Source organism: Mercenaria mercenaria, chromosome 2, assembly GCF_021730395.1.
Source record: "Mercenaria mercenaria strain notata chromosome 2, MADL_Memer_1, whole genome shotgun sequence".
NCBI lineage: Eukaryota > Metazoa > Mollusca > Bivalvia > Venerida > Veneridae > Mercenaria > Mercenaria mercenaria.
In genome coordinates, this window is record NC_069362.1 from 11,659,095 (window position 1) to 11,686,587 (window position 27,493).

Below are 27,493 nucleotides of genomic sequence, written 5' to 3' on the forward strand. Positions count from 1 at the left end.
TGTACGAGTTATAAACAGAGAGATATAAATATGTATATTCTATCTGATGGTCACACCAAAACCATACCAAAAATTGTGCCGAAAGAAGTTATTTCACTTTTTATGACCTGCACCTAGTGACCTTGTGTTTACAGATGTAGCTGATTTGCAAATTGACCAAGGCCTGCGGAATCTCCTTTACCTCGCAGAATCTGCCATTACAGAAACTTCTGTTAAATTATAATGCAGATGTTCTCTAGTATAAATAAAATGGTTGTGTTAGTTAAAAAGAAATGACGATCACCTTTCTTTTGCTAATCCATCAAAACAACGAAGCCGACGTCGCTGTCAAAAGTTCCCATATTTACTGCTTGGTGCTATGCTAAAATATTGCTATAGTGTGAGATAAGCGATATCTACTTCAGTTTGCACTTGATTTGTTATTGTTGTCGTTGAATACGTTGTCTTAGGTACCATCTTTACTTTAGTAATTAAAGCCCTAGTAAAATGCATGCACTACAGTAGTTACTTCAACAGTGTGCATTAAAACGTAAAGCAGTGCTGTATAACAAAAGTGTTAGTGCTCTGGCAATTTTACCTGTGGCTGTAGCTACATGCTACCATGCTAAAAGGAAAGTGTGTAAGATTGCAATGTTGTCAAGTTTCTGTATGAACTTCTTTTACCAGGAACCAAATTTTGTCAAAAGAGGAACTGTTTAAACCAACATTTTTACAGTACAGTGTAACTTCCGAAAACTGAATGACCTTCGGACCGGCCTAAAAGTTCGGTTTTTGGAAGTTTCCAGAATTTAGAAGTTTGAAAGTTTGTAGACAAATGGGACGTGGTACACAATAGTTATGTTTTCTTACACGTAGGAAGGGAGATTATTATCCTTTTTAACTTTTTAAAGAAATTAATTAATTAATTAATTACAAACATTAAGGTTAATAAATACATAAATAAAAAATGTAAAAGGAAAGAACACATCTTTAATAATAGCATTTATGCAGATATTTTCCACTTACATTTTACCATCTTTGGAGTCCAGAGTTTGTCAACATTTAATTAATGTTGATAATGCATAGTTTAATCGATGTAACTAAATCAATTAGCACCTATCTTTCTTTCGTTCAAATATTAAGGAAGTTTTTCACACATAAGATATTTAATTTATCACATTTTCATAAACTGAATACAAATGAAAGTTATCGCTGATTACTTCCTTACTTTTGCATAAAATGGTCATTGTGATTATAGCGTGTCAAAATAAATGCGCGCCGCTAATAGATAAACAAGAGATCATAGAGTGATCTTGGCGCCCACCAATGTGCCATTTTTGAGTGTTCCAAATTTCAAGACTTATTGACTACCTCAAGGTCAAATTTCATTTCCGTACACAACACTGTGCATGTGGTCCAAATTCAAAAGCTGTAGCTTGAGAAATGTGAAAGTAGGTCACTAGGTCAATGTCAAGGTCAATGTTTGTTTCAGTACACAATCCTATGCATGTGGTCTAAATTTGTAGCTACAGAAATGTGAAAGCAGGTCACTAAGTCAATCTTAAGGTCAAAGTCCGTTTTGGTACATAAAACTACGCAAGTGGTCCAAATTTGAAGGCTGTAGCTTGAGAAATGTAAAAGTAGGTCACTAGGTCAAAATAGAGGTCAAATTCTATTTCGGAACACAAAACTATGCATGTGGTCCAAATTTGAAGCCTGTACCTTCAAAAATGTGAAAGTAGGTCACTAGGTCAATGTAAAGGTCAAAGTTCATTTCGGTACACAAAACTATGCATGTGGTCCAAATTTGAAGGCTGTAGCTTGAGAAATGTAAAAGTAGGTCACTAGGTCAAAATCAAGGTCAAATTTTATTTCAGAATACAAAACTATGCATGTGGTCCAAATTTGAAGCATGTACCTTAACAATGTGAAAGTAGGTCACTAGGTCAATGTAAAGGTCAAAGATCATTTCGGTACACAAAACTATGCAAGTGGTCCAAATTTGAAGGCTGTAGCTTGAGAAATGTAAAAGTAGGTCACTAGGTCAAAATCAAGGTCAAATTTTATTTTAGAATACAAAACTATGCATGTGGTCCAAATTTGAAGCCTGTACCTTAAAAATGTGAAAGTAGGTCACTAGGTCAATGTAAAGGTCAAAGTTCATTTCCGTACACAAAACTATGCATGTGGTCCAAATTTGAAGGCTGTAGCTTGAGATATGTAAAAGTAGGTCACTAAGTCAAAATCATGGTCAAATTTTATTTCGGAATACAAAACTATGCATGTGGTCCAAATTTGAAGCCTGTACCTTAAAAATGTGAAAGTAGGTCACTAGGTCAATGTAAGTCAAAGTTTTTTTCGGCACACGAAACTATGCATTGGTCCGAATTTGAAGCTGTAGCTTGAGAAATGTGAAAGTAGGTCACTAGGGCAAAATCAATGTCAAAGTTTTTTGAAACACGGAAACTTGCATTGGTCCAAAATTTGACGCTGTACCTACAAAATGTGAAAGTAGGTCACTAGGTCAAAATCAAGGTCAAAGTTGTTTCCAGGCACAAAACTATCAATGTGGTCAATTTGAAGGCTTTCGCTACAGAAATGTGAAAGTAGGTCACTAGGTCAATATCAAGGTCAACTCTGTCAAGGTTCATCTTGCCACTCAAAAATATACAAGTGGTCCAAATTTGAAGGTGTATACAGAAATGTGAAAGTAGGTCACTAGGTCAAAATCAAGGTCAACTCGTGTCAAGGTTCATCTTGCCACTCAAAAATATACATGTGGTCCAAATTTGAATGTTTTAGTTATTGACAAGAACATTTTAAAACTTTTCCCTATATAAGTCTATATGAACCATGTGACCCTGGGGTGGGCCATTTTTGACCCTAGGGCGATAATTTGAACAAACTTGGTAGAGAACCACTAGATGATGCTACATTACAAGTATCAAAGCCTTAGGCTTTGTGGTTTGGACAAGAAGATTTTCAAAGTTTTTCCTTATGTGAGTCTATTTAAACCATATGACCCCCAGGGCGGGGCCATATTTGACCCTAGGGGTATAATATGAACAATCTTAGTTGAAGACCACTAGATAATGTCACATACAAAATATCAAAGCCTAGGCCCTGTGGTTTTGGACAAGGGGTTATTCAAAGTTTTTTCCTATATAAGTCATTATAAACTATGTGACCCCCAGGGCGGGGCCATATTTGACCCCAGAGAAATAATTTGAGTCATGTTGGTAGAGGACCACTAGATGATGCTTCAAACCAAATATCAAAGCCCTAGGCTCTGTGGTTTTGGATAAGAAGGTTTTCAAAGTTTTTCCCTATATAAATCTATGTAAAATATAGAAATAAACAAAGGGCCATAACTCACTCATAAATTGTTGAACCAGTCTGATTTTCAGGTGGACACAACTAGGGTACCAATACATCATTCTGACAAAGTTTGGTCAAAATCCCCCCAGTAGTTTCTTAGGAGATGCGATAACGAGACGGATGGACGGACCACGGACGCAGAGTGATTTTAATAGCCCACCATCTGATGATGATGGGCTAACAAAAGATCTAACATGTTGACAGCGATATCTGATTAACAGGTGACACTTTTAATCCAGCAAATATTTTGCTGTTCGGTTTTCGGAAGTCAATTTTTGTGTTAAAATATAAACGGTGCTTCAAAAATCGTCCGGTTTTCAGAATTTGGAAGTTCCGGTTTTCAGAAGTTAAAAATATATAGAAATAATAACAGAGAAAATGGGACTTCTATATTTTACATAGAGTTTCGTGCGGTTTTCAAAGGTTTCCGGTTTTCAGAAGTTACACTGTACTACTTTATAGTATTAATATGCATTTTCTGCATCCTTCTGTAACAGTCTAGTTGCTTTAATAAATTTTATGTACATTTACAGACTTAACTGAAATTCTAGCTACATGCAACTGTGTCTTGAGGACTGAAGTTTTAATTTCATGCTGTTTAATTTAGCTAAAGGCAAGATATCAAAAATATCACTCATGAACTAAAACTAATCTCGTTTTTAAACAGAAACATTGTATGTTTATTTTATTCATCAAAATCTAATTACAACATAATATATTTATATTTAATAGTAAACTTTATGAAGCTTACCTCAGCAGTAGTCCATTCCTCCAGACTCCCAAGGGAAGTAACTAAACTACTGTCACTCAAGGGAAGACAACTAAGATCAGTCTCTTCAAAAGCAAGAGCAACAACTCCTAAGTTAACTAAATCACTTGTTTCCATTTCACAAACATTGTTCTTAGATAAGGCCTGAAATGAAGTCAAAATTTTATGTGATTCCTCTACTAACAATGTTACAATGGCACCTCAATTATAAACTACCGTAGATGTTTTTTGAAGAAAGTCTCCCCATACATTTAATCTTCATAAGGTAGAGTAGTTGAGGAAGTATGTTAACATATACATTATTGAAACAGCTGCATAGAAATGTGTATTGAAATGTGTTTTGAAAACTATGAATTGGGCTATGCAAACTTTAAATTAATGGGCCATAACTCAATGAAGATCATACCATAGAATATATAGAATCTGCACAACTAGGTTTGTTACTTGTCATTCTTATTAAGTTTCTTTAAAAAAACACACAAAAAACACACACACAATAATATAGAAGAGGTAGTCAAGACATATTGTATTTTGTAATAACCTTGAAGGGACCTTAAATCTGCATCAAAAACCTTAGCATGATGCACAACTCGGCCACGTTTCTATCATTCCTGTAAAGTTTCATTGAAATGTAACAAGTGGTTTTGCAGATGAAGGACATAGAATTTATAAACAGGCATAATGTATAAAAATCGAAGGGCCCTAACTCAGTGAAAAATCATTCAAGCATAAAACTGTTAATAAACATGCAAATTAACCCTTATCCTGCTGGACATGATTTATTCTGCCTTTGCGACTAATGTAGATCATGATCAGCACTGTTCAACATTCAGTCAGTATATTTTTGGTCAGCACTCCTTTAAACAGTTAATGGTACTGTCCAAACTGGAAGATGGACAAGTTTAGTATAGAAATTTAGCAGGGTAAGGGTTAAAGTTTGCCAGTGATTGTTCCCATGGCATGTCATTTAAACCCCATCAATGGTATGGGGGAAATAGTCTTGACAAATTTCATTCAAAATTCCCCTTAAAGGGCCGTTTCTCTGCAAAAAATAAACTGGGTGGGATGTGCCAAAACTTTGCACAACTAGACTTTATAAAAATTATTCCTGTGAAGTTTCATTGAATTCTGCTCATATGTTTTGGAGATGCATAACAAAGAATCTCTATGTAGATTAAAATTTATGAAAAATAAACAAAGGGCAATTTATATTGCAGTGAAAAATCATTCAAGCATAAAACCTGTAATATATGTGCATCAAGGCTTTCTACTTGTTTCCTTTGAAGTTTAATTCAAATCCCACCAACAGACTGTAGGAGAAGTAGTTTTACACAACTTAATTTCAAAAATTAATCTTACAGTCCCAAAATGCTTCAAAACTTAATTGTGCACCACTCATTGCAGATTTATTTTATACTGTTATGAATGAGATTTCTTGCTTAGTTTGTCCACTGCGACCTTATTTGGGGTTATATAGATTGATACACAACATACCTGGATAATATTTTAAGTATGGACAACCTACATTTTTTTAGAAATGGTGAAACAAATTTATCCAAAGCAATTACAATTACTCAAAACTAAACAGATTGAAATCTACAAAATACATGTATATACTAGTTGTGTGTGTATCATCAATGAAAATCCTGCTTCTCCTATAAAACCGGATATGTGTCATTCTTATGCCGAATAAAGGTTTATGATGCTTTTTTTTTTTTGACAAACCAAATTGATAACTGAGCACAGCAATCTTACGAAATATTATAAGCTGAATGTTGGTAAACACAGCATCAGTGGCTAATACACATAAATTTTTTAAGCTCAAAATAGTTTGGACAAATAACTAAGAAACAGGTATTATAATACTGTTGTTTTTTTTTCCTCCCTTCCCCTCAGAAAATTTCTTTAAAATCATGCAGTTTTCCCCAAAAATTGACTTTACATCAGGTTTTTAATTCCCCTTTGCCCAAATACCCAGCTATTTTTTCCCCAAATGACAGGCCTGGGCCCCTTCCCCTCCTAGTAAAAACAAGTGAATGATGTATTGCCATGCAATACAAAGTCCCCTACTGGAAGGCACCTAATTTTCTGTATTGTTATTTATAGTAACAACGAAGGGAAGTTAATCTTTAAAACAAGAGGGTCATGATGACCCTGGATCGCTCACCAGAGAAATATGAGCTATATGTTTCAAATGTCAAACTGATGATTTTTAGAAATTTTTTGGAAGATTTTCCGATGTACAATCAAGTAACCCCTGGGGCGGGGCCAATTTTATCCCGGGGGTCATGATTTGAACAAATTTTGAAGAAGTCTACTAGGCAATGCTACATGTCAAATATCTAAGATCTTGCCCTTCTGGTTTATTTTTAGCAAATTTATGAAGTTTTCCCTATGTACAATCAAGTAACCCCTGGGGCGGGGTCAATTTGACCGTGGGGGGAGGGGTCAAGATTTGAACAAATTTTGTAGAGGTCCACTAGGCAATGCTACATGTCAAATATCTAAGATCTTGCCCTTCTGGTTTATTTTTAGCGAATTTATGAAGTTTTCCCTATGTACAATCAAGTAACCCCTGGGGCGGGGTCAATTTGACCGTGGGGGGAGGGGTCAAGATTTGAACAAATTTTGTAGAGGTCCACTAGGCAATACTACATGTCAAATATCTAAGCTCTAAGCCTTCTGATTTACTTTTAGAAAATGTTGAAGATTTTTCTGTGTACAATCAAGTAACCCCATGCCCGGGGGTCATGATTTGAACAAATTTTGTAGAAGTCTACTAGGCAATGCTACATGTCAAATATCTAAGATCTAGGCCTTCTGGTTTATTTTTAGCAATTTTTTGAAGATTTTCCTATGTAAAAATCAAGTGACCCCTGGGGTGGGGTCATGATTTGAACAAATTTTGTAGAGGTCCACTAGGCAATGCTACAGGTCAAATATCTAAGCTCTAGGCCTTCTGGTTTATTTTTAGAAATTTTTTGAAGTTTTTTCTTTGTACAATCAAGTAACCCCATGGGGCGGGGTCAATTTGACCCCGGGGTCATGATTTGAACAAATTTTGTAGAGGTCCACTAGGCAATGCTACATGTCAAATATCTAAGCTCTAGGCCTTCTGGTTTATTTTTAGCAAATTTTTGAAGATTTTCCTAATCAAGTCACACCTGGGGCGGGGCCAATTTTACCCCGTGGGTCATGATTTCAACAAAGTTTGTAGAAGTCTACTAGGCAATATTACATATCAAATATCTAAGATCTAGGCCTTCTGGTTTATTTTTAGCAAATTTATGAAGATTTCCCTATGTACAATCAAGTAATCCCTGGGGCCAAGTCAATTTGATCCTGGGGGGGGGGGGGGGGGGGGGGTCAAGTTTGAACAAATTTTGTAGAGGTCCACTAGGCAATGCTACATGTCAAATATCTAAGATCTAGGCCTTCTGGTTTATTTTTAGAAATTTTTTGAAGATTTTCCTATGTACAATCAAGTAACCCCATGGGGCGGGGTCAATTTGACTCGGGGGGTCATGATTTGAATAAATTTTGTAGAAGTCTACTAGGCTATGCTACATGTCAAATACCTAATCTCTGGGCCTTCTGGTTTATTTTTAGAAAATTTTGAAGATTTTTCTATGTACAATCAAGTAACCCCATGGGACGGGGTCAATTTGACCCCAGGGGTCATGATTTGATCAAATTTTGTAGAGGTCCACTAGGCAATGCTACATGTCAAATATCTAAGCTTTAGGCCTTCTGGTTTATTTTCAGAAATTTTTTGAAGATTTTCCTATGTACAATCAAGTGACCCCTGTGTCGGGGTCAATTTTGACCCCGGGGATCATGATTTGAACAAATTTTGTAGAGGTCCACTAGGCAATGCTACATGTCAAATATCTAAGCTCAAGGCCTTCTGGTTTATTTTTTAGAATTTTTTGAAGATTTTCCTATAGAAATCTATGTAAAATCATGTGACCCCTGGGGCAGGGTCAATTTTGTCCCCGGGGTCATGATTTGAACAACTTTAGTAGAGGTCCACTAGGCAATGCTACATGTCAAATATCTAAGCTCTAGGGCTTCTGGTTTTTGAGAAGAAGATTTTTTAAGATTTTCCTATGTAAAATCAAGTGACCCCTGGGGCGGGGTCAATTTTGACCCCGGGGTCATGATTTGAATAAACTTGGTAGAGGTCTACTAGGCAATGCTTCACACCAAATATCTAAGCTCTAGAGCTTCTGGTTTTTGAGAAGAAGATTTTTAAAGTTTTTCCTTTCGATTGCCATGGCAACCAGAGTTCTGCATGGAATTCAATTCTTTGAACAATTTTTGTAGAGCTTCACCCAAGGAACATTCCTGTGAAGTTTGGATGAAATTGGCCTAGCGGTTTATGAGGAGATGTTGTTTAAAGTAAAACTTTACGGACGCCGGACGGTGAGCAGGGTTGCCAGCACTCTGGGTGAATAAAATTCCCTGACTTTTCCCTGATTTTTCCCTGACCAATTCATGTTTTTCACTGACCAAAACCGCCAAACATTTAAACGGCCTCCTGACCTCCCCTATAGCCGTCCAATCCTCCTATTATTTTTTTTCCAAATGTTTTGTATTTATTTTCCGATATATAAAACATAAACATCAAACACAATGATAATTAACATGGCTTTCTTTCTTGTATGACTGTTTGGTGGTCAAGTCAATGAAACATAATTGTGACTATTGGTTATTGAAACCTAATTATTAAGAGATACATACCAAAAGCATCTTTGCAGGACATGTAACTATCAAAAATCTAACATCTTTTAAGGTACACTTTCCTCATGGTAAAAACAATAAAGTATGGTTAATAACAAGACCATTGGAACCCTGCTAGTATTAGCAAAATATCATTCTCAAAAATCCGTTATTATACAGTTTCCTAGAGGCAAAAACAATCAAACACCATGACTAATAGCAAGACCATTGGAATCATATTGACAAAGCATCACTCTCAAAATCCAAGATCTCTTAATATACAGTGTCCAGAAAACACCTGGAGTACCTACAACAAAAAAAGTGTATCAGAATAATGTTAGTTGTAGGCTCTCTTCATGTGTCACTTTCCTACAAAATAACAAAAAAATGTTAGTTAGCTCTGGGGCAAGGGTTGTAAAGCCTTTCAGTCTTCAAGCAAAATCAGTGTTTAAAGAAAAATGAGGGATTTAAACAAATTAAATGCATGTTACAGTATTACATCATTGAACTTCGTTTTTAATTACTTAAATTTAATGCTTGAAGACTGCCCTAGACACAAAAGTTTAAAATGATTAACTTCTTCGAGCTTTGAAATCGTTTTTCCCTGACTTTTCCCTGACTTTCCAGGATTTTCATTTTTCACTGACCAAATTTTAAAATTCCCTGACAATTCCCTGACCTTGAAAAAGAAACCATTTTCCCTGACTTTTCAAGACTGCTGGCAACCCTGGTGAGTGATCCTAATAGCTCACCCTGAGCCTTTGGCTCTGGTGAGTTAAAAATGATATTTAATATAAGTCCACATATAACTCTTTACCAGGTAGAGATAAGTCAAAATACACCTAAAAATTGGATATAACAGAAAAGTGGTCTTGATTTTTCCCTACAGCCAGTAATAAAAAAGTTACAATATAAGCTTTTTATAGTAAAACAAAGGGAAGTAATTCTAAAAACAAGGGTGCCTCATGGTGGTTAACATTTGTGCCAAGTTACATCAAATTTCCTCCATTCATGAAGAAGAAATGCTCTGGACAAAGTCATTCTTGAATTTGATGTTTGACCTCTAAGTGTGACCCTGACCTTAAACCTAGGGACCTGGTTCTTGCACAAGGCAATCCCTCTCATGGTGGTGAACAATTGTGCCAAGTTACATCAAAATCCCTCCACCCATGAAGAAGAAATGCTCCAGACAAAGTTGTTCTTGTATCTGACCTTTGGCCTCTAAGTGTGACCTTGACCTTAGACTTAGGGACCTGGTTGTTACGCATGACACTCTGTCTCATGGTGGTGAACATTTGTGCCAAGTAATAATTAAAATCCCTTTAAGTATTGTTGAGTTACAGACTGGACAGGAAAAAAAACCCTTTTCACGGCTGTATCTTAAACAAGAGGGCCATGATGGCCCTATATCGCTCACCTGAGTTTAGTTGGGCCCACTACATGATGCTACATACCAAAGACATTAAATTTTATCATATACTAGTTACTGTTTGTAGATGACCAGTTAAACACATTTAACTTAATAATAACAACAATTTTTGTGTATCTCACTTTTAATGTTTTTGTGATGGCTTGTCAGGCGTAAAAAAAAAAGTTGTTTGTTTCCGGTGACCCGACCTACCCTATTTGTTTACCGCCGACCCTAAACTTTTTTTAGCGGTAAAATCGGGCCGCATATTTTTGCAAATAAGTATATTATTATTTTTATAGCTCTTTGCACGAATGGACTACTCCATCGATCGGGCGAGTGGTTTTTTTTTGGTAACTTTACCAAACTGAGAAATTACATCAGGCAATTTACCTGGATTGACTGGAATTTACCCGCGAATCGTAAAAATATCAAAACGTCGTGCTGGTAATTTTCCACTCCACAAGCACGTGCGCGCTATCGTAATATCTAATTTACATGGCGGTTACTTTTGACACAAAAAATGCGCATAGTGCATTCATTTTTTAATATAATCGCTTCAAATTTTCAACACCGCTTGAGAACTAATACAGTTCGAGTTCTATAACAATTTTAATAAGATATCCACAAGAATGTAGGCAAAATTCTTTAAAAACGATCAAATTTTCATATAATGTTTTGTAAAATTTCTAACAGCGCGATCTTGATTATTTACTTCTTTCTTAAAGTAAATAAACGGTACACATTATGGTAATAAAATTCAGACTTTTGACCAGAATGTACAAAAAACACAATTAAAAAATCTTAAATAATGAAAAAGCGGCAGCAATTTAAATACATGGAGTAAAACGATTTTTGGCAAACAGATTTCTGTTAGCACGGCAGAATATGTTACGTGACCTCGTGAACGTAAATAGAAATGTGGTTTTAAAATAAAGCAGTATGATGTTGTTGCGAATTTTAATAAGTTTTAAATTATTCATTGTACATGACATTTTTTGACACAACACTTCGTTAGATATTCTTTTCAAACAATAATGTAAAATTCCTTGAGGGCAAATAGGTCACAGAGGTAGGCTATCCACTATCATCGTTCACGGTTTGACACATTTACATGTCAGTTTATTCGAGATATTGCACATTGGCTTTAAAAAAAAAGATAAAAAAAAACTTTTTTATTGATTTCTTCTCAACAATTTAAGGAATCGAGAAAGTACGATTAGACAGTGATGTGTCACATGGCGTGAAAACATGACGTAATGCCATGACAATCTCGGGGCAACTGTACCGCTTTGATCTCCACTTCAGATGTCATAATAACCGACACTTCTTTGAGGGGGTGTTAATTGATGATGAAAACAAGGCTAATTACTTAGTTTATCATCAGAATAATTACCGATAATTGTTAATTTTTTTTTTTACTTTCAACACGGGTCGACGTCGGGTGGATGATGATTATTGTGTCCATATTTTGGGACACGTTACAAAATAATTATTTTTCGGGATAACAGATTGTTAGTCTTCCATTTTTAATTTTTTTAGAAATAAGCCCTGTTTCTTTGAGTCAATTGAAGTTATGACGTTTGGAGGTCCACTAAAGTATGAGCAGGTCTACTAGATTTCAGCAGTTGGTGGACCTGCTGAAAAAAGTTAAGGTCGAGGCCTGCAGAGGCTTGAAAAGTCCGGTTTTAGATGGGATTTATAGTAGTAGTAAGACGTTGAACAACCACTTGCAGCTTTAATAATTCACAATTTGGGCATACCAGTCAAAACTTCATTGTCTGGCATTTCCAGGTAATCCAGAATTTTAGATTGGGGTAGGGGGTGATGGTATTAATCTCAATGCAGATCAAAGATGCAAATCATATTCCTGGCCAGTGTGCTTTTACTTGGTTTTAGTTTGAAATATAAATGTTGATTGTTGAATAATATTCAATATTAAAATTATATTATTTAAAGAGAGAATCCACAGCAAGATTTCATTCAAGTTTCACGTTTAATTAAATATAAACCATGTTCTCTGCAAGTTATTGCCAACTTCTCCACATGAATTAGTGGCGGAGAATGAATGATATAGGACACAACGATCCTATGACCACTTGATCTGTAGATCATCTGCTCTACCTTGAGCTGATCGGATGGGATTATAAATCTGGAAATGAAAAAACAACAACAACAAAACGCAAACATGTAAAGCAAATATTTATTTCTTAATATTTAAATACACAATCAAATGGCATTTTATATTGCTAAAACATCATCAAAGTCATTGTACATCCGGGTGTAAATCAAACATAACAATAGGATGCATGTTTATATGGTTTATAATCTCCCTGTTTGAAACTACAATAGTGTTAGGTTAAAAAACAAAAAAAAAAAAAAATGCCTACCCTATTTTTTTTGGCCATGTCACTGGAAACAAACCATTTTTTTTTTTAGGCCTCATTATGTTTCTATAAAATGAAGGTTCTAAACCATTGTTGAATGTTTGTATTTTACTTAATATTAGCATTGTTTTACAAAAGTTGTATTATGTATTTAATTGTATGTTCCAAGACAGCATGACAAGTTTTTTATGACAATAATAATATTTCTAAGGTAGTTCTGCACATTCGGATTGACCAACAAATTTTTCATAATGGTGTCTACAGGAAAATCTTAACTTTCATAACATTTTCACGAATAGAAATTTTTCTACAATGTAGATTTTAATGAAACTTCTGTTATATAAATATGATCTATGTGGTGAAATAAAATGTATAGGTCCATGTGCTTATTTTTGAGATATATGACCATGATTAAAGTGAACCGCACATTCAAGTTAAATTTAATTTTGAATTATTAAATGTTTCAGATGTTTTAATATCATAATTCAACTTTAGAAAGATAGTAACAGTGCCATTGAAAAAATTAGTCACAGAATGCTATTAATTCAAAAATGATCAGTCTTATTCTACAATATAGTTGTTAGCTATACACTCCATGTTAATCAAATGTGCAGAACTACCGTAAACAAGTGGCAGCACCAAAATTTTTTAACAGAAGCAGACTGATTAAATCTATATTTTTTTCCATACACCTAATTCATTCTATTGCGAATTGGGTTGTCTGTTACTAATATGAACAATTGACAATAATATAAAGTCAGTGTCCCCCCCATAATATGATAAAAGCAACTAATACAACAAAAACATTTTATTAAAACTATTAAACAAACTAACAACAAAACCATGAAAGTACAAACAGAAAATTGATATATACGTGATTCGAATTATTCATTAAATGAAGTGTACTCAAAAAGATTTAGAATCATTGCGGTAACCAGACTAGAAAAAAAAAAAACACCGAGGCAGAATTTTTTTCCTGGAATTGGAAAGTGGTTGCACTAATGGCATAGTTACAAACTACACTGTACAAGTCATTAATTAATTTGACATTTTTTCTCCATATAAAAATCATAATGGAGTTTTTGACATATAATTAAGACATGGATACAGGGCCAATCTGATAAAAAATTTGGAATACAACAAAGTCTAAATGGTGCCATTTTAAGTTGTATAATCAGCATAAAAAAACTCTGAACAAAACACACATACAATCTTGCCTGCAATACCTTGGAGTACAAGTTGAGATCTGGGTGGTCCTCCTGTAAAATTTGACAACTATACAATACATACTTTGCATTTAAGCGATTAGACAAAAATCTGAGCACATCAGAGTAAAATTACACACCTACTCCGCCACATAATTGGAGTACACGTCGAGAGTTGGGTGAGAAATTTAGAAATTATACAAGACAAAGCAGTGATTTTAAGCATCTTAAAAAATAAATATGAGCAAATAAGGTTAAAAAGTATTGCCCTACATATTCGACTGCAAATTTTGAATACGGTAAAAATGGGTTTCGAGTCGCTCCCCAGGAAACTTTCAAATTATAAAAGACAAAATGGTGCATGTTTTAATTTAACACATTCTTTGTACCTAAAACATCCGACAGAATCGGGTTGACATGTACACATTACCCACGCAGAAATAGAGATAAGGGGTTCGGGTCCTCACCGGAAATATACAAGAAAAAATGGTGCATTAAAGCCATCTCTGACAAAAAAATCTGAGCAAATCAGGTTAAAATGTGAGCATACACTCCTACTTGTTGTCTGCGTAATTGAGTGACAGTACAGGTGGGGTTCGGGACCCTCTAGAAGAAATTTAAAATTCAATAGGCAAAACTATGCATTTCAAAGCCATTTCAGACAAACGAACTCAGCAACTCAGGTTGACAGTTAACCACACAGACTGAAACGGATCGGAAAACAGGTATTGGGCAAACTGTTAAGTTATACAAGAAAAAAGTATGGCTTTTTTCAGCCAGTTTAGATGTAAAATGTATGCAAAATGTTATGTGATCACAAGCAGAAAGTACAAAGAATGTGTTGGTTATGTGAGGTTCATCCCATGATGCCAAAGATGTGTCGAGAAATCGAAAACATTTGATCAACATGGGACGACCACTATGCAGAACATAATTTCTAGGATTGTATCTAGTATTCATATGAAAAAGTATAACTAAATACACAAAGGTGAGTAATTCCTAGAAAAACGATTTCAAATACAAAAGAATTAATTACATAACACACATGCATTTTTACTATATTAATAACCTTTAACTACGCTATATGCAACAACTTAAGAAGTTTCCTCTGCTATCATTTCAAGTATGTTATAAACTAGATATTACATCCAAACTGTTTTTACACTTAAGACAAAATACAACAGCAATAAAAATCATCTAAAACTTAAAAAAAATGGAAAACTTTGTCAAACATGTTTATAATAGAGACCATAAGACATATAAATTATCTTGCAAATAAAATGTAACAATTGGCCACCCTGAACAACGTTGAACCACTAGAATGCCGAACCTCTATATGGAGAGGTTGCATACATCATACCAGAGGTGAAAATGTATTAAGTGATGTTAAATTCAGTTTTGGACTAGTTCCAATGATAATGCAAAACTCAGTTATGTACAAAGTAAACAAGTTTGTGATCTGACCAGTATGTTTCTACAGTTCCAACACTGCCACTACCATTTGCAAATACCAATCTATTGTGACGCCTGTATTCGTTTGTTGGTTCTTGCATCATTAGTTGGCAAAATAAACTTTCGATCATAAATCGTTTCAGGCTGTCATTTGTGAACATCTATATTGAAATCTCCCATGAAAACTAATGGTTTATCTTGAGTCGAGGTGCTACAAAAAGCTGTTTTTCAATAGTTGAAACAAGACTATGAAAGAAGACGGGTGAATTTGTTCAGAATTACAATTTGCATTTGCTTAGCACATGTTTTTATCCATCTACGATATCCACTCAAAATTCGTTGTATCTATAGCAATTGCATTTAGAAACTTTGGATATCATTTTTAACATACAAGGCTAAACTATGAGACGTCTGATGTTCTGTTTTGTTTGGTTTTGGTCATTCTTATTAGCTGAAACCCATTTATTGAATAGACTAATTTTCATCGTCTTCGGACTAATCTTTTTCAGCAAGTCCAATCACATGTGTCGACATGATAATCTGCTTACGGCTACAACTTCAAAATGTCTTTAGAGCAATGATCTACAATTGTTATAGACTAATTTAAAATGTTGATCAGAATTGACTGTGTCAAGTGGGACATAACAGAGTTGAAGATTTGCTTTAGAATAAAGTCTTTCCATTTCTACTTCTACACGTTCATCCAAAGAAATGCCTTTCATTTTGAAGTTCTCTCAAAATATGGAGATTTTAAAAGATCCTCACTCGCTTTAAGCTACAATAATGGATATGAGGATTTTTTTCTTGTTTACGTTGGTACAAATCTATAACAACTTGGACCAGAGTGGGTTCCCTGAGTTCTGTGAACAGTTTACCTGCAGACTTGTAATGAAAATGTATTCTCTGAATTGTGTTTTTGTCTCAGGTGAAATGTTCGCTCTATGACAAATATGAGAGTCCAACTGTCAGCAAATTAAGTGATGAAAAAAACCTCTATTGTGATATTTTTTTCGTCTTTCACAGTGCCTATTCGTTTTTGTCAAAGTTTACCCATATAATACTGGTCATTGGTTTCAGCTTGCAGTGAATCAATATATTAACTACACGCGCGGAGCAAACCATTAGTTAGCCATCTATCTGTATCAATATTAACAGTCAAGTCATATAACATGCCAACCACTACGCTCAAAGAGAAGTGCAAACCTCACACGTCCTAACAGCATCTCATGGTAATCTTTCAAAATATAGCATTTTGTCTATCCAGTCTATCTGTGATAAGTTTTTGCTCCCTACAACTGAGTCATCCAAGAAATTCTCAACTTTTTGAGGATTAATGTAGTATTGATGGATTTTGTCATCTAAATGCTTGCATAAAGCAATTTTCTGCAAATATATGGGGGTGCGATCTGTGGGGGAGAGGAGGTCCAGATTGTGTATCAACCTGACGATTGTTGGATTGTTCTTATGTTCATGGTCTGTCATTTAATTGTGACGTAACCTGTTTACAAAACAGCCTCCTGCAAATAAATTGTCATTCTTTTGTCGCATGATCTCAGTCAACTTCAAACATGGAAAGAGTGCGAGCTTGCCAGAAATTAGTTGCTATAGCAGATGCATCATGAGTAGAGGTCTTGAATATCCAAGATCCTGGCACTGGCTTTAACTGTGAGGCGCGAGAGACACGCTACAGCTATGATGCTTTTAACCACCAAAAGGTATTATTCTTGTGCCGTCAGTTCTTGATGTCTTTGTCCAATAAACTTTAGCATTGAATTGCTAACCATTGATATCTCATCTATATGACAACGAATGGTTTCTATACCTTGACCTAAATGTGTTTGAGCTTGTCACATTTAAAGTTTTGTTCCTTTTGCTTAAATTTTTTGATGGAAAGCTGTCGATATTGTGTGAACCATTGATGTTATAAGCTGCTTTACCAGTATACGCACACCAACAGTACACCATTTCTCATCTGCATTTTCACCTTCTCTTGAGATTAAAATGATCTGTACAAGTTCTTATACAAAGCCTTTATTACTACACTAACACCAACACCTCTGCGCCTCCAGTCAAAAAAGCATACATTTTCACATCTTTTGTTTTTAACCCAATGTATAACATGTTTGAAGAAGTGTCTATGTTTGTATTCAAAATCTCAAAAGTTCTCTGTAGTGTCAACTGGCACACATTTTCATTACATCATTGTAGCAGATGAAGCACAGCTTCCTAGTTTCAAATACCAACTATCATATTCTCTCTGCTCATTAGCTCTATCAGATTGAAATAACAAATGTCTCAGATTCAACTGACCTTCCTCACAGCAGTTATCTGCTTCAACTTGTTGTGTCTTTCGGGGGCTATTTTCACCATACGCATCAAAGTCCTTTTCTGCCAGCTTCCCGACCATTTCAGCTCGCTCACATGGTGTTCATACAGTTTGCACTTGCTTCAATTTGAATGCTTTTTTGCTCATAATGCTCCTTATAATTCAAAGTTAGCTGTCAAACTGTCATTCATTTCTCCATGGCAGAAACCAAAGAAGTTTCTCGAAAATGATATCTTCATCTGATTTGTAGATTAAATTGAACTTAACGTATAACTTTGTGGTTGTCTCTTCTAATTTGATACCATTTTTTCAGTACCAAGAGAGTTTGTCAACATTGAATACTTCATGGTCACCATTTATCATCGTCATTCACATCTTGGTCAGAAGGAGGAGTATCATCATCATTTAGAATAGACACTTCCTAACTGTGATATATAATCAGCAAGACACCAGTTTTTTTTGATGAGACACGTTGGTCTACTTGAAACCATCTGATGATATTTTCAACTAATACAGTATCTGTGAAGAATCTGGCAGCTTGTCCAATACACTTTTTTGGTCTTAGAACCTGTATTCGCTGATTTGGTTTTTGTGACGTGTTAAAAAAATTACTACATCCCTTGTGCTCCTAGTCAAAGGCATTTGAAGTACTAAGTAAGCTGCTCTTGGCACTAACCTCAACACTATTTGAAACTACATTACCAATTGTCGAACCTGTCTCATTATATCTAAATTTCCATTCTGGGCCTCCTTTTGCAGCAGCAAATCAATAATGTACTCATTCCCGCTCGTGATTACTAAATATAAATACAATGTACATTTGCCAAGCATATGGGTCTAAAACAAACTAATATCAAAGTTTGCATTCAGGCTCTTAAGACTGCCTCGTTGTACAAATTACAAGAATATCTTTAGGTGTTCCTTTCTAGAAATACTTAGATGCTTTTTCAGCGCAGGATCTTCGGTATGACTTAATATAGTCTTCCTCTGTCATTCCAAAATCAGTAAAAACAGTTCAATTACGACATATCTAATCCATCTTTTTCAGGATTCAATTTCTCTGTACCATTTTTGTACATTTTCTGTACTTGTCAACAATCTGACTCAAGTGCTCTAGAACCATTGTCTGATTTAATGTGGAAGTGGGTAACCAAATCGACAAATTTATCTCTCCTTTTTTGTGACAGGTCCTTGAATGTTTAATGAATTTGTAACTGAATCAATCTTTTAAGTGTATTTCATCTGAACATCTCATTTCAAGTACATGACAACATATGCCGTTATTTCTCATTGGGAAACTACTGTTATATTTGGAGCATCTTCCACCCAAACTACAATATGAAAATATGTGGAGAACCTCTCTGTTTGAAATTCAACTCGATAGAAATGGTCCTGTCAACAACCAAGGCAATTGTGAGCTTCTCAAAACAATTTTATAAATTGCGACCCAATGCTCAAAATTATCCGAGAACAATTACAGGGTCTTTTATGAATCACTTTATTTTCTGTTCCCATCCCACGTCAAATTGTTATCTGCTCTTCAAATTAGTTCAATGCCATCATTAAGATTTGATAATCAATTCAATAAATTCGACCATCTGTATTCTGCAGATAAAGTGACATGAACCAAGTTTGGCAAACCAAGTTGTCGTATCATTGCAAAGATATCTTTTTTTTTGTTTCTAAATATGACTGGAGAAATCTAAGCTGTTTGAAAATGGTAATATCCATGATCTTTTTGTACCATGTCCATCATGAGTCTGACTTTCTAGCCGTGAACTCTGTCAATTTCTATCTTTTCAAATACCTTCTACGAACAGCAAGATTAACTTTGTCATTTAGTTGCTTCATTTGATTTTTTCAATTTAAAAAATATATTTGGTACACTATTGGGCTGCTCGTCCTATCAACCGCTTCTCATTTCCCATTTAGGCAATATCACTAAGCTTACAGGAATTAACTTTCTGCATTGTCAGTTCTCCTTTGTCCACCAAATATTGTTGGGAAACATAAAAATTCCTGATCTGTATCCTTGAGATATCCTAGAGGTCGCTGACCTCCTCCTGGAGCAAAGTAAATGGTATAGTAACATTCTCAATATCTGCATCATCAAGAGAGTGTCCTATGTTTCCTACATTTCTGTGTGTTTTCTCTGCATCTGATCATAATTAATTTTCTAGACTTTCACCTGAAAAGCAGACATAACATTTTTGTCTTTTTTTGTAAAACTTTCAGTGTTGTAATATCAGATGAAAAAAAATCTTGCACTGTAATCTTCGCAGTCTTTGTTACATGTGCAGCCATCTTCATCTATAAGCACTGTTGAGTATTAGCGTAGAAGTCACAATTCTCTTAACCAGTGCATGCTACTAAACACCTAATGGCCGCACATACACTGAACGCACAGTGATTTGTATGACAATTTTTTTTTCAATTAACACAATACTGTTACATTTTCATCAAATGGTCTTGAAGTGCATTTACAACAGGTTGAATACAACATGAACATTGACAACATACCTTCACAGAATATACTGACGACCCCCTTCGCAACTCTCAGATCTGCAATGAATGTATAACGTAAAGAAATTAATCTTTCTTCCAATGGATGCAAATGAAGCCATTCAGTTTTCCAGGGCCAACTCATGACCATTCTTACAGATAACTTGGGAACTTTTTTTTTAAAAAGACTGGTTTTAACAAGTTGTACATATCCATTCTAAACCATCATTAACAATGGTCCCAGTCTAAAGCTGTGAATCAAATAACACTTTAATGCTGCTAATTTATTTGCAAACACTTTGCTAAACCAGTCTGCTTACAACAAGTGCAGATAAACTGAGTCCAACTTTATCATTCCAATGAAATGAGAGATCAACTGTCAAATCACTTACCTTGCTTCGTTTCGTTTAGCAGCAATTTCTCAGTTTGCCTAAAATCATGCTTCTTTCGCTTTTTTCAGCTTTTCTGGTCTTATCATTAAGTAAGTATCTTTTCTTTTGTCCTAGCATGTGAACGAGATATTAAGTTTTGTTATCCTTTCATTTTCTAGCACATAAGGTTTTCATTCTAGCACTTCTTTTTTGAGCTCTCTGAATACAAGGGTTATTCCCTTACTTCTGACTCTTCCATCAGCTCCATTGGCATTCTGGCTTTGAAAGTTTCTGCATGTCTTATTCCTTATTTTAGGAACTCTAACTCAACTCTAGCTTTTTGTTTTGATTGTCTCATTCTTTGTTTGCGTAACCTAAAGCTCTCTGCTTTACTGTTTTGAAGTTTTCTGCATTGTCCTTTTTTCTTTACTTCTGAGAACTCTATGTCGGATCTTGCTTTTTGCTTGAAGTTTTCTGCCAATGTGTTTTTTCTTATTTTTGAACACATACATCCAACTCTAGCTTCTGTTTGAAAAGTTTTCTGTATTGCTTTTTCGTATATTTTGAAGAAACTCTAATCAACTCCCAAGAGCTTTTTGCTTTTGAAGTTTTCTTCCCCTGCATTTTTTTTGCTTTATCCTTATATTATGAACTCTAAACAACAACACTCAAAGGCTTTTTTTTTTGCTTTGAAGATTCTCTGCATTGCTTTTTTCCACCCTATTTAAATTTCCTTAAAATTTTGACGTCATATAAAGACTTTTATCTAGCAATCAGCTCTAGCTTTTTGGGTTTGAAAGTTTTCGCCTTTGCTTTTTTCCTATTTTTAATTTTTGAAACTCTACAACTCACTAGCTCTAGCTTTTTTGCTTTGAAAAAGTTTTTCTTTCCTGCGGAACTGGGAGGCTTTGTTCCTTTTATTTTGAACTCTAACATCCAAAACAAACTCTAAGCTTTTTGGGCTTGGTGGGGGAAAAAGATATCTCTGCATTGCATGAGTTTCCTTCGTATTATTTTTTTTTTTTTTTTTTTTATTATTTTTATATTTTTTTTGATTTTTCAATGGTTTTTGTTTTTAGGATTTTTTTATGTTATTTTTTTTTTATTTTTTTTTTTGATTTTGTTTTTTGATTAGTCTTTGCGAGTATTGTATATTTTATTGTTTTTTTATTTGGCCACGGGGAGTCGTATAACAACAACCTCTAACTTTTTTTTTTTTTGTTTTGATTCTCAATTCCTATTTGTCTTGTGCGGGGGGGGGGGGGGCCGGCGGGGTAACCTAGAAGCTCTTTCTTTTTGCTTTCTGTTTGTTTGGTGGAGTTTTTTGCCCTGGCAAACTATTTCTGTTTTTCATTTAGCTTCAGAAATCTATGTCGCGGATCTTGAGAGTACTAGTCCAAAGTTCAATTAAAATGTGAGAGGTAACAGGCATGATTTGATTAGTATTTAGTCCACACATAAGATACTTTTTTTTTTTATTTAGTATTAAAATTTGGGTATGCTGAATTCAAAAATATATGTTGGCCATCTGACAAATGATTTTTTATAGGTCAAAATGGCGGAAAAACAAAATGGCCGCCAAATTATGATATTTCTAATAGAAATGGGTAATATTATTACAATTATCCAGAAATATGTGGGTTTCTTTGTTAGTATTTGGTCCCATATACTTTTTTAGTATAATTTGGGTATGCTGAATTCAAAAATTTATATTGGCCAGCTGACAAATGATTTTTTATAGGTTAAAATGGCGGAAAACAAAATGGCCGCCAAATTATGATATTTCTAATAGAAATGGGTAATATTATTACAATTATCCAGAAATATGTGGGTCTCTTTATCAAAGTGATGTGTAACATAGTAACAAATGAAAGAAACAACACTCTTGTTCAAAAATAAATACTTTTTAATCCAAATGTGTGCTCTGTTCAGAGAAAAAAAAGCTTAAAAAAAAACTTTTAACTTGATTATTTTTATATTATTCAACTCAAATTGGTTATATTTGCAAAGCTATTTTTGATACAGTACACTAATTTTTTAATGTTTTGAATCAGTTTACAGTTTAACTGTTTATCATATAATTATTTCAAAATCATATAGATTGAAATATTTGAACCTTAAGGTATGCGTTCACAGTCCCATTTCATATGTTAATTTACTGCCTCGAGTTCATACAGCTGGTAATGCTTTTATCGCATTAACATATATCTGAGCATAAAAGCCCAGTCTTTTTACATCTACATCTGAGAGTCCTACATCCAGATGCACACTTGAAAGCAATGAACTCCATACATGCTTGAGGAATCGGATCACAGGTAAGAAGAACTGGCTTAAGTGTGTCATCTGCCACCTACCATCCCGTGTCAGTAGGTGCAGGCAGATCTGGATTAGGAACAGTTGCTTGGTTCCATACCAGAGCTTGATAATGAGCTCTTTTAATGTGAAATGAGCAAGCATCACTGGTTGGGGGCATGTGTTCAGGACTTGTAGACCTGCCAAACATAACATTTCGAGCACTGTCAGTACTAACAGTATCTTGGCCACACATCTTGCAAATAAAGTATTCACAGTTTTTCATTACTTCATCAGACAGTTGTCCATATCCGAGACATTCTATCAGTTTTACATTGCCTATAATGACCTTAAATGCAGATCTTTTAGAGATTCCACACACATACGATGTTGTGTCACAGCCAATGAGTGCATGGAAGGCAAGTAAATTTCTACGTAACTCTTCTGTTATTGATAATTTATCTAACACTGTGTTGACTTGAATGTATTTTCGTTTTTTTGCTGTTCCATCCATCATCCATACTGTTGCATTTATTTCCTGCAGATGGCACAGTAAGAGCAAAAACACATCAGTGTCTCTGGCAGAAACAACAACAGTGTTGAAACTTGATCGTTTACTGCAGTGAACAGCATGAACAATGATTCTTGTGTCAGCTTCCTCATGTTTAGCCTTTAATTCATCCAAATTTAGGTCACTGACATTGCTTTCAACAATGTCTTCTTCCTGAAAGCCACCACCAACAACCAATGTCTTTTCAGTAGGGGCTTGCATGATCAGCTCCTCTGATAAAAATCTAGCCAGGTCAATTTTATTTGCAGGAAGTGCTAAAAAGTTACTCCAGACTTTTGGTAACGGTACATCCCTACTTTCAATTACTCTCCTCACTGGTTGATATGTCCTTGTGCGTTGTTTCCTGGTGTTTGATTTTATTGAGTGATGCCTATATCGGTCAAACACTACATCTATTCTTTCATACTTTTTTCCTTTGTTTAAAACTGCAGCAACAAATAAATCAGCATACTGACCAAATGTTGTTTCTCCTTCTATTTTCAGACTTTGTACTAAAGCTTGGCCATCGACAATATATGCAGACTTTCCTTGTATGTTTATTCGGTCACTCATCTCAATATCCTTGACAAGCTCATCCAGCAATATGGATTGTTTGCCCGTTTTGAGAGTTCCATTGGTTTCGGAAATGGAAACTGGAACTGGCAACAGTTCATGTTTTAGTATTTCCTCCATATTAACATCTCTGCCTGCCTTATATGCTGTCACTAAACGATGTAGTGTATTTTGATCTGCTCTTAATATTTTGCCCTTTTCAACTGTTGACTTCGATGCTTTATCACTGATGTACAAAGAAGCAAATGTAGATGGATTATTCTTTTTGACTGTATCACGTAGCTGAACTTTTGATACATTATCACTGTTTTCAAACTGTAGTCTCTCTCTTACAAAACAATCAAGTTTTTCCTGGCCAAATTGCAGGGCAGACAGTAGAGACTTTTCTATGGTATCAGTTACTATGTCTTTAGTTGCTACATTCAGCAAACTTTCACCTTGCAGATGTGGATCAGCCACATTATATCTTTGTAATACATTTAGAACTGCTTCTTCAGCTTGCTGGTCCACAGCTTGCCTGCTCTTTGATTTTTCCTTATGCACAAGTATGTCTTCGTCATTGACTTTTTACATACACTTGGTAAGAAGGCTTATATGAGACTTCAGGTTGTACGATAAAGACCATCTAGTCAAAGCTGTAGGGGTTCTTGATATACCAATTATTCCTTCACCTTTCTTCCCAGTTGAATTCAGCCATTCTTGACTTTGATCAGAATCCACCTGATTGAATTTTGAGTTTGACCTCTTAACAACAAAGTTGCCATTTCTGAACTCTTGCAACACTTCTTGAGGAAGCTGATGTGCATCTGCCAGATAGACAGTTCCCCAACGTGCATAATTCGTATGATCATACCTATGAAATAAAGGGAGCATGCACCGAAACGCATATAGGTATAGATCCCAAAGACCATCCCTTACAGCTCGCGTGAACATCAGAAGCACTGAAACCATTTCCAGGTATGCCCACCAAAACTGGAAGTTAGGATTTTGATCATTCTTTACAAAATCGTCAAGGTGGCTTCTGAAGTTGTCATTTTGCAATTCAGCTACAAGCTTTTCTACGCTCCCAGAATACTTCACTTCCATTAATTTCCCATGCAAGTTAATGTCTCTTTCTTCAATGTAATTCAGTAATTGTGGAAGAAACAATGTCCAGAGAGCCTGTGTTGTTATCTTGTGAGCCACCATTCCTCTGTTGTAGTGCGGGGCCTCCGTGGCCGAGTGGTTAGAGTCGTTGACTTCAAACCATTTGCCCCTCATCGATGTGGGTTCGAAACCTCATTTGGGGCGTAGAATTCTTCACGTGAGGAAGCCATCCAGCTGGCTTACGGAAGGTCGGTGGTTCTACCCAGGTGCCCGCTCGTGATGAAATAGTGCACGGAGGGGCACCTGGGGTCTTCCTCCATCATTAAAGCTGGAAAGTCGCCATATGACCTAAAATTGTGTCGGTGCGACGTTAAACCCAACAAAATAAATAAATAAATCTGTTGTAGTGCTTTTCTGCCAAGACCTGATATGCGGCTATAGGACCCAGAACATTGGATTCAACCCATATTTCATGTAAACCTGACCCTTTCATATGGTCACCTATTACTTTCAGATAGTTCATTGATATATGCAAACCACCCATTCTAGGTATAAGCTTGTCCCTGTATGCAGGCACTGCCCATTTCAAATCCATTAGCTTAAAGTAAAGAGCCTGGTCTACAGTTATAACTGTATGTGACTGCCCCAGCCTTTCTGATATATGCATACACTTCTGAACAACAGTGTTTAATGTGTCGATATCATGGGCTGGTGCTTGTATAATCGGCATGTATCCAACTTTTGTCATATTTGAGTCAGTTCTACAGATAGACTGGTTGAAAGATGACCAGGTTGGACGAGTATCTGCATTATTCCGAAATAGATGGAATGCCATATCAAGGGCTCTTGCTTGTATATAAAGCTAGCTTTAACAGATACTTTTTACTAAACGTATCACAAATATTAAAAGTTAAAATAAATGCAATTTCACCAAATATTAAAATTTAACGATGTATATGAAACAAAGCATTTCTAAAATTTTATAGAAAAAAATACATATAAATTTTTCCTACCTGCAAACTATCCTGCAAAACGCAGTGATTCCATGAAGTATTCTTGACACCTCTAAAACCGTAATGACCACAAAAGAGTGTGTCCTTGTCAGAATTAATGTGGATTAATTAACAGGTAAAGCATTCCAGAGTGTTTAGATAAGGACTTTACAATAACATGATCAGACTCAGATCATTATTGTAATTGTTTATATAAATTAAGTTCACATTAGCCATAATCTTAATCCCTGTCACACTTAATTTTCACCAATTATTATGATGCTTAGGTATTAAAAAGTTTATTGTTCAATAAAATCTTACAAGGATTACATAATGTTATACATGTTATTTTTTTCTCTATTAAAGACAATGTTATGTTAATTTTTAAAAGTTTTAATTTCTCCATTATTTTTGTCTTAAATGATTTTTCTAAAAAATGCATTTCATCAAAAGTATTATTTTCTTTTGACAAAATTCCAGCAGAAGCTTTTAATCTTTTAATCTTATACTTATTCTCATTTTTTTTCTATTCTATGAATGACGTTGAATATTTCTAAAAAATTAAAATGTCTTCAAATTCCCCTTTTTGAGCCCCTGAAGTACAAATTTTTAACTTGTAAAATAGTTTACTGATAAATATTAACTCAATTATACTAAAATATGAAACAATATTTTCAAACATATCTAAAGATAAACATTTGTATCATAAAATAATATCAATGGAAATAAAAATTGTAAAAACAGTGGTCATTTTTGCCCCTATTTTTAACCCTTTCAGAGGCATTTGCCAGATGGCCAACATATATTTTTGGATTCAGCATACCCAAAATATGTTAAAAAAGTATGTTGGACCAAATACTAACAAAATGCTCGTAACTTCTTAAATAAGCATATATCTGCAAAATCGGACTAGACTATTGCTTTTTGTTTTGAAGTTTTTTTGCATTTCTTTTTCTTTACTTCTGAAATCTATGTCGGATCTTGCTTTTTGTTTTGAAATTTTCTGCATGTCATTTTCCTTATCTTTGAACTGTGTTTCAGTTCTAGCTTTTCTTTTTGAAGCTGCTTGGATTTCTCTTTCTTTTTCTTTAAACTCTGGATTAGTTCTTTCAGCTTGTTTAAATTTCTTAAAGTACTCTTTCCTATCTTTCTTTTTATGTATTACAACAATCCAATCTTCTTGTTCCCCTGAGTTCTGCATAAGACTGCTTTTTTGCTTACTCATTTTATGATCTCTTCTTATCTCTTGATCTTCAAAGTATTTTGCTAATAGATCTGAGGCATTACTACTTTTACCACCTGAGACAGCTAATCGCAATGGCAAAATTTCATACTGACAAGACAGATCAATCTTCATGCTACTATACATAGCATACATAAAGGTAACAAGATCATCTAGGCAGATAAATGACATCAACACACATTTACCATCAGGACTAGACAACCCATCTTTACAATGCGAATGAGAATCAAAAAGCCAGAACAAGTCATCTTTGACAAA

General features: G+C 34.9%; 1 protein-coding gene across 4 annotated transcripts in view; it reads right to left on the reverse strand.

Moving 5' to 3' along the window:
* LOC123563183 (uncharacterized) overlaps positions 1-27,493 on the reverse strand; it is a 75,495-nt gene that overhangs the window by 25,693 nt on the left and 22,309 nt on the right. For all 4 annotated transcript variants that reach the window (XM_053529894.1, XM_053529891.1, XM_053529906.1 and 1 more), the window contains exon 8: positions 4,109-4,270. In XM_053529894.1, coding sequence (XP_053385869.1) covers positions 4,109-4,270 — 162 coding nt within the window. The remainder of the gene's footprint in view (positions 1-4,108; positions 4,271-27,493) is intronic.